A 16,392-nucleotide genomic window follows, 5' to 3' on the forward strand; every position below is an offset into this window, starting at 1 on the left:
GGCAAGGCATGATGGGAGTTGTAGTTCCGGGTAGGGGAGGTTGTCGTCAATGCGCAGGCGCTGTCCGCTGGGCCTGCGGGATGTGGAGCAGTCGCTGACCGCCCGCCCGGATGTTGCCGTGTCCGTGTCCGCCCGGGTTGTCGTCCGTGTGGCCGGGTTATTAGTGCGGCGCGACTCGGCTGCTGCTGCTGGAGCCGGACCTCGTGTGGAGTTTGCAGGTTCTCCCTGTGACCGCGTTGCTCCAGTTTCCTGGTGTGAAGGTGAGTGGGGAACTCGGGGGAGGTTGAGAAATAGGGACAATAACATATAACATGGGTTAGTGCAAGTGAGTGTTTTTTAATGAGGTATCTCTCATAAATCCCCACTCTGTCACATTGCTCCCTCTCTGGCACATCCATGTCTTGGGCACCACAGTACAGAGTGGCTTTTAGAACATAGAGGGAACAACAGTACCAGTATTTGCCTTCCATCACAGCGATGTGATGGATGTTTGTGTAAATTGTGTTGTGTCTCGGGTCTTTTTGTTTTGTAATGAATGGCTGCAGAAACGTCATTTCGTTTGGACCTCAAGGGGTCCAAATGACGAATAAATTGTATTGTATTGTATAGGGTGATTTCACGAAAGGTCACTGGATCATAGATCCTCACCCACGTGACCGCAAAATCCAACTGGGGTACAGGCGTCACTTCCGGTACATGTTATTGATGCTGAAAACGCGCACTTTCACACCCGTTAAAAACCGCGAAAACGGCCCGTTTTTGAGCTGTAAATTACTGTGACAGTCGGGGTGACCGTGAGGCACAGTTATCTTACTTTACAGTCCAGAAGATAGATAAAAACGAAGGTAAATACAAGAGGGAGCTGAAGGGGCAACAACAGCGGAAGTGGTTAGCGGACATTCGCCGTGGAGATATAAAGATCGAAAATATCGGGAATTATCGCGTTTGCTCGCTGCATTTCATCAAAAGTAAGGCATTATTGACGTTTTATCTTTATTCATTTGTTATATGAAAAGTTGTTGCACGTGTGTTGTGTTCTTGTGCACGTTGTTTATCCTGCTCACAGTGGGTGCCCAATCAGGATTGGTGACATCATTCCATGCTGCAGGCTTGTCTGTTATTTGATGATAAATAAATAAGTAGTTTGGATGATTGTGCAGGCTTTAAACAAGAAACATTGAGAAAAATATTTTGGCAAATAATTAAATGTCCTGATTTTGTCCAATTAACAGCTGACAATTATCCCATTCCTTAGCTTGCATCTGAGTACAATTTATTTCAAAACGCATTGATAGTTTACGATTATTTAAATGGTAAATGTAGCTTCAGAAGCGTTTTCATTTTGCATGTTAAAACCCACCTGAGAACCATGGGCGATTTTGCAATTTTACTGATGGATTTTTCACTTTTACAACTTTTTATATAACAAATGAATAAAGATAAAACGTCAATAATGCCTTACTTTTGATGAAATGCAGCGAGCAAACGCGATAATTCCCGATATTATCAATATTTATATCTCCACAGCGAATGTCCGCTAACCACTTCCGCTGTTGTTGCCCCTTCAGCTCCCTCTTTTATTTACCTTCGTTTTTATCTATCTTCTGGACTGTAAAGTAAGATAACTCACGGTCACCCCGACTGGCACAGTTATTTACAGCTCAAAAACGGGCCGTTATCGCGGTTTTTAACAGCTGTGAAAGTGCGCGTTTTCAGCATCAATAACATGTACCGGAAGTGACGCTTGTACCCCAGTTGGATTTTGCGGTCACGTGGGTGAGGATCTATGATCCAGTGACCTTTCGTGAAATCACCCTATACGACCATGTCCTTCAGCCCGCAATGTCTGTGCCAAACATGGTGCCAAGATAAACTAATCACATCTGCATACATTTGAGCCATGTCCCTCCATTCCCTGCATATCCATGTGCCTATCTGAAAGCCACTTAAATGCAACTATTGTGTCTGCCTCCACCACTACCTCAGGTAGCATGTTCCAGGCACCCACTGTCCTCTGAGTAAAGAAAAACTAGCCACACACATTTATAAACTTTGCAATTTTTACCTTCAAGTTATGCCCTCTAATTTTTGGTGAACAGTCTGGATGTGGGATGAAAGTTTGCATGTAGGCTGGTATTTATGGTCCATTTCTAATTGTACGAGCCAAGGGTCAAAAGTGTTTAATTGTCCTATGTACTGGCTACAGAGAAATTGTTATTTGCATCAGCTTTACAGGACCATTAACGCAATACCACCAGACAGACCGTCATCTGAAGAAGGGTCTTAACCCAAACTGTCACCCATTCCTTCTCTCCAGAGATGCTGCCTGTTCCGCTGAGTTACTCCAGTTTTTTTGTCTCTATCCCTGTGTGTAAACCAGCATCTGCAGTTCCTTGATACACCACCATACTCAAGAGCAGCTTCTTCCCCACTGTTATCAGACTGCTGAATGATCTGTATCTTGGTATGCATCAATGGTTCAATTGTACTTTATTTAGTCACATGCTTCTAGGTACAGAGAAATACTTTGATTCTATGGAATTTATGCAAGCCATACTAAACCTAAGCATAATCATAAATAAGTTCAATCAATCAATCAATCAACCTTTATTGTCATCTTGCAAGCAAGAGTTGTACAGTGCAAAATGAAAAGACGTTTCCCAGGGAATAGCGGAGCATCGCACATGAAATTTAAAACATTTCACACATAATACTAAAAACAATCCAGTCCCTGATGGAACAGTATAAATAGTTAAAAGCAGGTAAAACACAACGTTAAAATACAATAAACCAATCATAAAATGTCCGGGGCAGCTGATTTTAGTGGCCAGTGCCAGTTATTAAAGTGGCCAGTGCCAGCTATTAAAGTGTCCGTGCCAGCCGCAGAATCAAGTGACTGTGAGTACAGAGGTTGTAGTGTAAAAATATTATTCACCGAAACAGTACACAGAATCGCTATGTTTCCAGTGCCATCTTGTGCCCTTCATATTTCAAGATCTTAAAAGTATAGAGATCTCTCTAGGTCTTAATGGCCCATTGTCCTGGCGGTGGCAATGGGTCAGGGTAGCAGGGTCGGCCTGTCCTGGCAATGGTGTCAGTGTCCTCCAGCGCTGCTCTGTGCCACTGCAAGCCATGTCTGATCCGCACACTCGGCTTCAGTGAGGCCTCCAGTGGCGCCCAATCCAAGCGATCCCTCAGCTGCTGAGGAACCTCTAGCGGTCCACAGACACCTCGACTCGCCTTCCATAGCAACTGCTCTGTATGCGAGCCCACAGCCAATCACTAGCACCGATCCTCTCCTTCATCCGCTGCCACCATCTTGAGTGGTGTGACAATAATAAATCAATTCCAATAACAGAATAAAAGATGCAATAATGCAATAAATTAATAATCAGTAATACTGGGTACTAGTATTAATACTATCAGTAATACTAGGTGAGAGAAGCCAAGGGCTATCTGAAGTTAGAGAAGTTAATGTTCATACTGCTGGGGTGTAAACTACCCAATCGAAATATGAGGTGCTGTTCCTCCAATTTGCGCTGGGCCTCACTCTGACAATGGAGGAGGCCCAGGACAGAATGGTCAGATTGGGAATGGGAGGGGGAGTTGAAATGCTGAGCCACCGGGAGATCACGTCGGTTAAGACTGACTGAGCGGTGGTGTTCAGTTAAATGATCGCCGAGCCTGCTCTTGGTCTCGCCGATGTAGAGAAGTCGACGCCTGGAACAGTGAATACAGTGGATTGGGTGGAAGGAGGTGCGTGAACCTCTGCCTCACCTGAAAAGACTGTTTGGGTCCTTGGATGGAGTCGATGGGGGAGGTAAAGGGACAGCTGTTGCATCTCCTGTGGTTGCAGGGGAGATTACCTGGGGAGGGGGTGGTTTGGGTGGGAAGGGACGAGTTGAGCAGGGAGTTTTGGAGTGAACGGTGTGCGGAAAGCAGAAAGGGGTGGAGATGGGTCGAGACCCTTCTTCAGACTGGCTGAAACATCACCCATTCCTTCTATCCAGGGATGCTGCCTGTCCTGCTGAGTTACTCCATGGTATTGGACTATTCTGTTCTCCAGATTATAAAAAAAATTAATATGAAAGCTGTGAAACGTGGAAAATGAATCGCATTTAAAGGGCCACCATATACTGTGTATCTTAAGGAAGAGGAATAATGGAGCTCCTCTTTTTGCTCTTTTTTCTAGGGGAAGTGTTTAGATGTGGAGATGATGCTTTCATTTCAAAAGTAGACTTAACACAAGGAAGTAACTCTTAGATCCTAGATACAAGGAACTGCAGATGCTGATCTCATCTACTGTATCCGTTGTTCCAGGATTGTTCTAGGACTCCTATATATCGGCGAGAGCAAGAGAAGAAAGGCGATTGTTTCTTCTCTCATTCCACCTTGGCCTACGTGATCTCTGGTTGCTAAACAATTTAATTCCCATTCCCATACTGACCTTTCTGTCCTGGGCCTCCTCCTCCCTTGTCAGCGTGAGACCAAATGCAAATTGAAGGAACAACACCTCATATTTCACTTGAGCAGTTTACAACCCAGCAGTATGAATATTAATTTCTCTAACTTCAAATAACCCATGCATCCCCTCTTTTTCCATCCCTCCCCCACCCTAGTCGTCATACTAGTTTCACTGTCGTCCTGTTGAGTTTCATTGTCTCGTGTGTAACTCATTGTCATGCAGCCCACAGCCAATAATGGACCATTATGGGCTCCACCTTTCCTTGATCATCATTACATTTTTGCATTCATTTGTTCCATATCTCTCTATATTATTGTAGATGTCTCTCGTTTCCCTTTCCCCTAACTCTCAGTCTGAAGAAAGATCTCAACCCGAAATGTCACATATTCCTTTTCTCCAAAGATGCTGCCTGACCGGCTGTTACTCCAGTATTTTGTGTCTATCTCCATTTAAATGTACATTTTATTTATTTGTGGATTGCCTCATTATTTACTATAACTACAGCAATTTGATGTCACTATAATTCACAATCCAAATTGTTATTTTGAAGATTCATAAGATCATGTGATAGGAGCAGAATTAAGACATTCGGCCGATCGAGTCCACTCTGCTATTCAATCATGGCTGATCTATCTCTCCCTCGTAACCCCATTCTCCTACTTTCTCCCCATAACCTCTGACACCCATACTAATCAAGAATCTATCTATCTCTGCCTTAAATATATCCACTGACTTTGGCTCCACAGCTTTCTGTGGCATAGAATTCCACAGATTCACCAAACTCTGACTAAAGAAATTCCTCCTCATCTCCTTCCTGAAAGAACGTCCTTTAATTCTGAGGCTTTGACCTCTACCCCTACACTCTCCCACAAGTGGAAACATCCTCTCCACATCCACTCTATCCAAGCCGTTGACTAATCTGTATGTTTCAATGAGATCTACCCCTCATCCTTCTAAACTCCAGCGAGTATAAGACCGGTGCCGTCAAATGCTTATCATATGTTAACCTACTCATTCCTGGGATCATTCTTTTAAACCTCCGCTGGACCCTCTCCAGGGCCAGCACATCCATCCTCATATACGGTGCCCAAAATTGCTCACAATATTCCAAATGCGGCCTGACCAGCGCCATATGGAGCCTCAACATTACGTCCCAGTTTTTGTACACAAGCTCTCAAAATAAATGCTAGCATTGCGTTTGCTTTCTTTACTACCGATTTGATTTGCAGATTAACATTTTGGGAATCAGCACCAGAACTCATAAGTCCCTTTGCATCTCCTATTTCTGGATTCTTTCCCCATTTAGAAAATATTATCTATTACTTTAATAGGGCGGCACAGTGGCGCAGCTGGCACAGGGCACCTGGCCTTACAGCGCCAGGAGCCCAAGCTTGAACCTGACCTTGGGTGCTGTCTGTGTGGAGTTTGTATGTTCTCCCTGTTTTGCCTCACCACTTTCTACCAGCTATCTCCCTTCTATTCCATCAGTCTGAGGAAAGGTTCTGACACGAAAAGTAATCTGTCCTCCACAGATGCTGCCTGATCCACTGATTTCTTCTAGCAGTTTGATTTTTACCAAATTATTCTGTATTTTGCTATGAGAATTCAATGTTTCTTAAAGGGTGGCAAAGTGGCACAGTGGTAGAATTGCTGCCATACAGCACCAGAGACCCAGATTTGAGCCTGACTATGGATGCTGTCTGTTTGTAATTGTGATTTTTTCCCCCCCCAATGTTTCCATGTGTTTTCTCCGGGTGCTCTGGTTTCCTCCCACACTACAAAGATATGTGTGTTTTGTAGGTTAATTGGCTATTGTAAATTGAATGTAGGGTAGTGCCTGGGTGATCACTGGTCGGTGCTGACTTTTGTTCGGGCCTGTTCCCATGATGCATCTTTAAAGTCTAAAATCTAAAAGTCTAATGTTCCCAACCAATTGTGATTAATGTAGAAACAAGGAAATGCAAATGCTGGTTTACAAAATAAGGCACAAAGTGCTGCGGCAAATGCGAGCAGCACCTCTGGAGAACATTGATTGGTGACGTTTTGGGTCAGGATCCTTCAGACTGGTTGTCATGGTGGTGGGGAAAAAGCTGGAAGAGTGGAGAGGCATGACAAAGTCTGGCAGTAGGTGCACATAGGTGAGGATTTTATTTTATTTAGTAGGTGGTTGGACAAAAGCAACAGATGAAAAGATAAAAGGTATGAGATAAGGATATAAGATGCGCTAAATGTGAAGCCAGAGGCATGATTATGGGGGAGGGGCGCAGGCGGAAAAATGAGAAATGGCTGTGCATCCATGTAGAACACAGGGAAGAGAGGGAGGGGAAAGGGGGGGGGGGGGGGGGGGGTTGTTTGTAGGTTAGTTACCTGAAATTGGAGAGTTCAATGTTCATGCTGTTGTGTTGGAGTTAAGAACTGTAAAAGGTGAACACTTGCATGTGTGGTTCATCACTTTGAGAGCTTGCCATCAGTGATTAAAACATTGAAAGGCAAAATCTAGATTTATATTTTGCGTGGTGTGGTGCAAATGTGATTATATTGTCTGTTTTATGCCAAAGGGATCAAATTAATGCCAGTGCATGATGGGGTGGAAGGAAGGAGAGTGCACCAACATCTAAGTTTGAATTTTATTTAGCGAATGCAAAGTCCTTTAGCCAAGCAGTTGCCTCTTGATCTGCTGTATGAAGGGTGACAAGTCCTCCTTTGAGTCTTTGTTGAGGGCATGCTTCAATGATGTGTTGCATTAGAAACATAGAAATTAGGTGCAGGAGTAGGCCATTCGGCCCTTCGAGCCTGCACCGCCATTCAATATGATCATGGCTGATCATCCAACTCAGTATCCCGTACCTGCCTTCTCTCCATACCCTCTGATCCCCTTAGCCACAAGGGCCACATCTAACTCCCTCTTAAATATAGCCAATGAACTGGCCTCGACTACCCTCTGTGGCAGGGAGTTCCAGAGATTCACCACTCTCTGTGTGAAAAAAGTTCTTCTCATCTCGGTTTTAAAGGATTTCCCCCTTATCCTTAAGCTGTGACCCCTTGTCCTGGACTTCCCCAACATCGGGAGCAATCTTCCTGCATCTAGCCTGTCCAACCCCTTAAGAATTTTGTAAGTTTCTATAAGATCCCCTCTCAATCTCCTAAATTCTAGAGAGTATAAACCAAGTCTATCCAGTCTTTCTTCATAAGACAGCCCTGACATCCCAGGAATCAGTCTGGTGAACCTTCTCTGCACTCCCTCTATGGCAATAATGTCCTTCCTCAGATTTGGAGACCAAAACTGTACGCAATACTCCGGGTGTGGTCTCACCAAGACCCTGTACAACTGCAGTAGAACCTCCCTGCTCCTATACTCAAATCCTTTTGCTATGAAAGCTAACATACCATTCGCTTTCTTCACTGCCTGCTGCACCTGCATGCCCACTTTCAATGACTGGTGTACCATGACACCCAGGTCTCGCTGCATCTCCCCTTTTCCTAGTCGGCCACCATTTAGATAATAGTCTGCTTTCCTGTTTTTGCCACCAAAATGGATAACCTCACATTTATCCACATTATACTGCATCTGCCAAACATTTGCCCACTCACCCAGCCTATCCAAGTCACCTTGCAGTCTCCTAGCATCCTCCTCACAGCTAACACTGCCCCCCAGCTTAGTGTCATCCGCAAACTTGGAGATATTGCCTTCAATTCCCTCATCCAGATCATTAATATGTTAACATTGTTTGCTGCTCTCCACAAGCACACCGTGGGGTTGGGCTGCTGCCCCATTTGTGAAGGCTGGCCAAGCAGGGGCCATGTCCAGTCCTGAATCTATTGAGCGTCGTCCACTGCTGCCTTGGGAGATTGGTGCCAGGGACCGGTAGGGTGGGGTCTGACACCAGATGTTTATTTGGGACGTCCTTGGACTCCCATTCCTTTTTCCAAGCTGATTGGATGGTGAAATCAGCTGGTGGTGGGTTCTTCCAAATTGGTCGTCTAGATGGAAGTCGAGCAGTGGGTGGGTTGAAGATGTCCATGTGAATTGGCAGGTGAGGGGAGTTTTTTGGCTTTTGGAGCATCCTTTGAGTGAGGACTACTCGCCGGATGTGTGGAGGGGCTATGTTGGATAGGACAGGGAGCCAGGGGAGTGGTGTTGAGCGGATTGTTCCTGTGATGATCCTCATTGTTGAGTTCAATTGGGTGTCCACATGGTGTGTGTGGGATGACCTGGACCAAACAGGGGCACAATATTCGGCTGAAGAAAATGCAAGGGCTAGTGCTGAAATGCGCAGTGTGGGGGCTGCTGCCCCCCACTTTGAGCCAGCAAGCTTACTGAGGAGATTGTTTCTGGACTTCACCTTAGCTGCTGTTCTTTTGAGATGTTCCTTGAAGGATAGGGTCCTGTCAAGGGTCACTCTGAGGTAGGTTGGAGTGGGGGCATACTTCAGTTTGGTCCTGCTCAGATAGATGTTTGGTTCTCTTGTGGCTTCTGCATTATGGAGGTGGAACACACTGGAGACCGTTTTGCTGGGCTTGGTTTTAGGCGCCAGGTTTTGCAGTACTCGTCCAGTTTAGCAAGGTCTTCATTGAGCACCTGTTCCAATGTACCAAAATCTGGTGCTTGGAAGGCCAAACAGATGTCATCTGCATAGATGAATTTGCGGGATTTGGTGGGGGGTAGGTCATTTGTGTAAAGGTTGAACAAGGTTGGGGCTAAAACTGACCCTTGCGGGAGCCCATTCTTCTGCGTTTGAATGACAAAACACAATGGAGGAGCTTTGCACTGAACTGATACCAAGTGTTTATCCTATAGTTGATGTCGACCATTTTATCTAATTTTGACTGCAACATTCCAACAATTTAAAACAAACTTTTTTAAATCTTTGTTTGAAGTGCTTTTAATAGTTCAAGAGATTACATTTAAATGGTAGCTTTGTTTCCTTAGTTTACCCCAAGCATACTTCATTAGCAATCAGGTACTTTACAAATGTAGTCACAGCTATAGTGTGTTTTGCAATATAGCATTTTTATGCTAAATTTTTGAATAAATCTTTGACATGTGCAGTTAATTAATTCAATTAATTAACACTTCATGATTTAATTGGTAATGGGTTGCTAACTAGCAACAAACATTGGTCAGATAGAATCTGTGGGATTAATTTTTAGACTGGACCTTTTAACTCAAATCACATACTTTTTTCCCCCCACAATGGAAGAATGACCAGCTTTTGTTTATTTAACCATGCACTATAAAAAAAAATATCTATAGTGTGCCAATCAATACATTAGGCAAACATTTTCACATTGTTGAGCTAATTAAGCATTTTCCTTATTGGTGTTTAATCCCAAGATGCTTGATTTCATAGGTTGGATTTATTACTGCACAATTCTCTATTTAGGTTGCTACAAGGGAAATTAATGGCTCAGAAACAAGCATTGCTGGCTGTTCATCAATCCCTGGAGAAAAGCTTCAAGGCCATTGAGAAGCAACAAAGTTTGTGGGACAGTACGTTGTTGGAATGCACTCATCTCCTGAGCTCCTCGAGTAATCTGGCCGAGCAACTCCGGGCATGCAACAACGTTGACTTCAAGACGACACCCTTTCGAGAGTTTCCTGATCTGAAACACCGCCTCAAGTACAAACTTACCCAGGCAATGGAAATCAATTTGGAAAAACTTGAAGAGATAATGTATGCTTCATGTTGAGCAACTATTGATAATGAAGCCTAAAGTGTCCTGTTTATTTGTGTAATGGTGAAATTAGACAAAAACTACCAAGCAAAGATAGAAATAATTCATTGTCTCAGGTTCGGCAACTGGCTTGGAATGAGTTACTGGCCCCAAAAGACTGGAGAACCTGAGAAAAATACAGCAGTTATAGGAACCTAGTTGTCATGTTGGATTTGGTGAAAGAAAATATTTTCTGTTTGAGCATTTTTTTAAATGCATAGTTCCTTGTTGCAGCCAGCAAGGTTGAGTCCAGAATAAAGCTATCTGGTTTTGTGGCAGATACTTGCCTGAACGGTAACTCTATGGAGCTCAACATCCAGCATAACACCATATTTTAATTGGCATTTTTCTCTTCAGAGGGTTAATCGTATTTTTGATTTGTCACATCTGAACTCTGTTCCCCTACCTGACACCTGGATGAACACAAAGTTCAACAAGCCTCTTATAATTGCTGTATTTTGCTCAGCTTCCTGCCTTTTGGGGCCATTACGGTGCTCCAAGCAAGTGTGGTGCACAAAAGGTCAGTGTTCATCCCATCAGTTGTGGGATTTGCACTTCTCATGAAATGTCACATTGCCCCATGTACTTTAGTTCTGATTTCTTAGTTGCTGCAAACCTGCATTGGACTTGCTGAATCTAAAAGGCAATACTAATAACTTTGGTCCCAATGTGGAGTAGTTATTGCTCAGGCTATTTACTGACAGATTACTAATGCAGGATAATGTTTAGAACAAAACAGAAACTTTATTTTAGTACATCTCTTTGAGGAAGCTTTTATCATCTTTGAGATGTAGAGAACTACATATAGATAATGTGCAGGAAGCATAGTGAGAATTTAAATTAAAAATCCAACTAAAAAAAGGCAATTGTTTGTCTGCCTTGATAGCTGAAAAGCATTTGTTGGCTTGAAAACTGAATCCTTCAAAATCGGTTAAATATTTGAGCAAAGACGCACATGATGATACAGCACCACCTAAACAATATAGATTGTTGATACAGGTCCTGCTCAAATGATGTTTCCACTGGACCTATAATCTGACTAGATTTAAGCACTGCTAGATTAAATTGTTTCACAATGCATGAAAACAGTGCTAAAGAAGAACTGTAATTGTTTAATTTTGAGCAGTTTCAAAATGTTGAAATGAATTTCTAGTGATGCAGAGTCATCGTATTTCTCATGAAGGGAGAGCCTAGAAGGAATGCTCCTTCTAAAAACTATGTTGTCACAAGTTCACAAGTTATAGGAGTAGAATTAGGCCATTTCGCCCATCACGTTACTCAATCATGGCTGATCTCTGCCTCCTAATCCCATTTTCCTGCATTCTCCCCATAACCCTTGACACAATTTCTAATCAAGAATTTGTCTATCTCTGCCTTAAAAATATCCACTGACGGTCTCCACAGCCCTCTGTGGCAATGAGTTCCCCAGATTAGAGAAGTTCCTCCTCACCTCCTGTCTAAAAGAGTGCCCTTTAATTCTGAGGCTATGACCTTTGGTCCTGGATTCTCCCACCAGTGGAAACATCCTTTCCACATCCACTCTATCTATGCCTTTCATTATTCTGTAAGTTTCATTGAGGTCCCCTCTCACCCTTCTAAACTCCAGGCAGCAGAAGCCCATTTGTCAAATGCACATCATATGCTAACCCACTCATTTATGCAATTGTCCATGAGGCTTTTATTGGAATGAGAACGGGGAATTAACTGTGTGCTTTCCTCCCATCTTTTAAGGAACGTTCTACAGAGGGTGCGAGACACGACAAGTAACCAAGTGGCAACGTGCTTCCAAATGTATGAGCTACATGCTGACACAATTGGTTTAACTTCAGTACTTGAGCACTCCAGTCTCTACCCTTCTGTGGCAGATATGCTGGAATGGCTTCAGGACATCGAACGGTTTTACCAAAGCCAGTATCCTTTTGTGCATATCTAAAGTTCAGGGAGCTTTCTTCATGGCTGACACTGCTCCATCTGCTGTAATTTCACTAGTAACGTGGGTTTGTAAATTCCTATTTCTTGAAATGGAAGAACTGGTATAAACCAACTGTGAAGTCTTGATCATTGGAACAAAATCTGCAGATGGTACGATGCAGTGAAGACATTTAATGGTGGCACTTTTGTTTAGTTTGGGGAAACAGGCCATTCGGCCCACTGAGTCCGCACTGATCAGCGATCCCTGCACATTAACACTATCTATCCTACACACACTTGGGACAATTTACACTTATACCAAGCCAAATAACCTGTAAACCTGTACGTCTTTGGAGTGTGGGAGGAAATCGAACCTCTCAGAGAAAACCCACGTAGTCACGGGGAGAGGGTACAAATTCCGTGCAGACAGCACCCGTAGTCGGGATCGAACCTGGGACTCTGGCGCTGTAAGACAAGAACTCTACTGCTGTACTGATGGGAATGATTTCCAGCCAGTAGCTCCCATCCCAAGATAGAAACAGGAACACCGGAATGATCTGTTTTACATGTACAGGAAAAAACTGCAGATGCTGGGTTAAATCAAAGGTGGACACAAAATGCTGGAGTAACTCAGTGGGATAGGCAGCATCTCTGGACAGAAGGAATGGGTGACATTTCAGATCGAGACCCTTCTTCAGACTGATCAGTATGAGAAGGGTCTCGACCCGAAACGACACCCATTCCTTTTCTCCAGAGATGCTGCCTGTCCCGCTGAGTTACTCCAGCATTTTGTGTCTACCTTCGATCTGTTTTAGTTGTTGGAGCCAGAGCTTTCAGGTGACATTTTAATCACAATCTCTGGGTGCAGTTTCCTAAGCCTATCATTGACCATATCACCAATGACACTCAGTGACCACAGTACAGAGATGACTTTTATCTTATTATTTTCGAGACACCTGCTCCTGTTTCATAGTGAACTATGAAGATTATACCAGCAACAGTAGTAATGGAGTTCACTCTCCTGCCCCCATTTTAAGTCCACCGCAACTTGTTTTACCAAGCAACCGTCTCTCAAGTTTTCCCTCCTTTTTTCCTTAGAATGTTCTCATACGTACGTGAGGATGCTCTTCGTTGACTATAGCTCTGCATTCAATACGGTCATCCCCACCAAGCTCACCACCAAACTCCACCAGCTAGGCCTCAGCTCGCCGATATGCGATTGGATCCTGAACTTTCTGACGGAGCGACCGCAGGCAGTGAGACTGGGCCCGCACCTGTCCTCCACTATCACCCTGAGCACCGGCACATCACAGGGCTGTGTACTAAGCCCCATGCTCTACTCCCTCTTCACTCACGACTGTGTTCCTGCATTCGACACCAACACCATCGTGAAGTTTGCAGACGACACAACAGTGGTTGGGCTGATCACCAACGGTGATGAAACAAAATACAGGGCGGAGGTGCAGAACCTGGCGGACTGGTGCACACGTAACAACTTGTCACTAAACACCTCCAAGACCAAGGAGCTGATTATTGACTTCTGGAGGTCCCATAATGGAGAATACGCCCCAATCTCCATTTACGGGGAAAGTGGAGAGAGTGTCCAGCTTTAAGTTTCTGGGCACTCACATTTCAGAGGACCTCACATGGTCCACCAACACCGCTGCGCTGGTCAAGAAGGCATAGCAATGACTGTTCTTCCTGAGGACATTAAAAAAGACTGGTCTGCCCCAACAGCTGCTGACAACGTTTTACCGCTGCACCACAGAGAGCATATTAACGTATGGCATCTCTGTGTGGTATCTCAGCTGCACGGAGGCGGAGAGGAGACGTCATCCACAGAGCACAGAGGATCATTGGGACAGAGCTACCAGCCTTGGAGGGCATCTACCACACACGGTGCCTCAGGAAGGCCGTCAGCATCCATAAAGACTCATCACACCCCTGTAACGGTCTGTTCGAACTACTTCCCTCCGGCAGACGTTACAAGGCCTTCTATGCCCGAACCTCCAGACTCAGAAACAGCTTTATTCCAAGAGCTATAGCGGCTCTGAACCGGCCCTGCTGAGTGCCCCCCACCCCCCCTGGACTGTCTCCCTCGGATGGTCACGACACACAGCTTATTTATTTATTTTACTTTTCTTTTTCATCGGTTGGAGCTGCATACTAAATCTCGGTGCATTGACGTGCAATGACAATAAAAGATATTATTATTATTATTATACTACATCTTGCCACTCCCAACCAAGAGCCTGCTTACCCAGGATAGAAAATGCAGGAAACACTCGGCAAGTCAGGTAGCATCTTCGCACTGACTTGCTGAGTGTTTTTTGTTTTTATTTCAGATTTCCAGCACTGGTAGTTTTTTGATTTATTTTCACTTTCTTGACAGGCTGAAAGTGGCCCTTCGGCCCACCTGGTCCACGCTGACCATTGATCACCCGTTCACACTTTTTATATGTTATCCCACTTTAACATCCACTCCCTGCACAATAGGGGCAATGTACAAAGGCCAATTAATTGAAATTCCAGCATGTCTTTGTGTTATGGGAAGAAACTGCAGCACCCGATGGAAACCTATGCAGTCACAAACCACGCACAGACAACACCCGAGTCATGATCGAACCTGGGTCTCTGGTGCTGTGATGCAACACTTCTACCAGCTAAGCCATTGTACTGTCCTGACAGAATATTTCATGTCTGTCTTCATTAACTATATAACTCAGCCCTGGCCTCTGCCTGTTATTAGTTTCTTGTCCTAAAGCTAAAAAATAAATTTAAGGTGGTTATGGAAGATGAAGGTAGTGATTGAAAGATTCATCTGGTTCTCAAATAATTAGTTATTCTATCACACCATTTTCTTTAACAATCACACAAGGTATCTTGACAGGAAAATTTTGCTTCAGAACGTCAACTGTGATAATCTGCAAAATATTCAAGCTCTCCCACAATCCTGGAACAGAGTGTCAGAACAGATGGATCAAGACTTGATTCAAGGTAATTTGGACATTCCTTCATTCTGTTCCCATCTTCTTTAAGCTCCTATCACAGCAAAGGAATGGCAAGTTGGATGGACTACTGCACCTGAAGCTAGTACTGCTACTTTGAATGGCATTGAGGATAAAATTAGGAGGACAGAAGTTCCATTGTTTTATAGACACAAAATGCTGCAGTGACTCAGCAGGACAGGCAGCATCTCTAGATAGAAAGAATGGGTGACGTTTCGGGTCGAGCCTTCTTCAGACCCATCATTTTATGTTTGAAGACTGTTCTGCAACAGAAAGAGAGGTCAGCCGGGATGATACAAACACGACAAGGGTGAGGATGGGTCAGAGGAGAGAGGCTCGGGCGAGGTAATGTGGGGGGATAATAGTTCGGAGGGAAGGGGTAGGAGAATAGCGTGGTTAGAATAGGGGGGATGTGAAGCAAGACCCAGTGGTACCATTGTGGAGGTGGTACTTGAAGTGGCAGGTGGCAGTTCCCTGTTGGAAGGGGGAGAGGTACGAAGTGGTTTTGAGTCTGAAGTAGGGACCTGACCAGAAACGCCACCTATCCATGCTCTCCAGGGATGTTGCCTTGACCCGCTGAGTTACTCCAGCCTTTTGTGTCTCTAAGAGGACAGAAATTAGTTTAAATCTGAAACCAGTACCACAGAATTACACAATTTAATAAGGGGCGGGCTTTTTTACATAGATGTCATTTCCTTAAGTTGTGTTCAGCTGTTTCCTCATTTTGCTGAGATTAGATGATCTCTCAGATCCAGTGGGAATATAAAGTTGGGATGATTTCTCCACCACTTAAACTCAGCAATCTACAAGAAAACCCAAGTGTTCCAGCCTTTTAGGGCTGGCATATCTGATATATCATTATCATTTCACCATAACTGGGTGAACCACTGCATGGGCATTAATTGAAGATATATTTAAACATACCTAAACAGGTTAATTGTGGAACGAGCTGTCTGAGGAAGCTGTAGTGGTAGGAACAATTGCAATGTTTAAAAGGCATTGAGTCAAGTACACAGAGTAAAGGTTTAGAGATATCCGGGCCAAATGTAGGCAAATGGGACTGACTCAGATAAACATCTTAGATAGAAACAAAAAGCTGGAGTAACTCAGCGGGACAGGCAGCATCTCTGGAAAGAAGAAATGGGTGACGTTTCGGGTCGAGACCCTTCTTCAGACTGGTTAGAGATAAGGGAAACGTGAGATATAGACGGTGGTGTAGAGAGATATAGAACAAATGAATAAAAGATGAAAAAAAGTAACAATGATAAAGGAAACAGGCCATTGGTAGCTGTT

At 44.1% G+C, this 16,392-nt stretch overlaps 1 protein-coding gene across 1 annotated transcript; it reads left to right on the top strand.

Moving 5' to 3' along the window:
* Positions 1-202: 202 nt before the first annotated feature.
* LOC116988236 (uncharacterized protein C1orf109-like) lies at positions 203-15,129 on the top strand. Its single transcript, XM_033044786.1, has 4 exons — positions 203-260; positions 9,850-10,155; positions 11,912-12,091; positions 14,970-15,129. Exons 2-4 carry the CDS (start codon positions 9,869-9,871, stop codon positions 15,127-15,129), a joined length of 627 nt encoding a protein of 208 aa, XP_032900677.1. The 5' UTR covers positions 203-260; positions 9,850-9,868.
* The last annotated feature ends 1,263 nt before the right edge of the window (positions 15,130-16,392 follow it).

The sequence above is a fragment of the Amblyraja radiata genome, chromosome 27 (assembly GCF_010909765.2).
Source record: "Amblyraja radiata isolate CabotCenter1 chromosome 27, sAmbRad1.1.pri, whole genome shotgun sequence".
Taxonomy (NCBI): Eukaryota; Metazoa; Chordata; class Chondrichthyes; order Rajiformes; family Rajidae; genus Amblyraja; species Amblyraja radiata.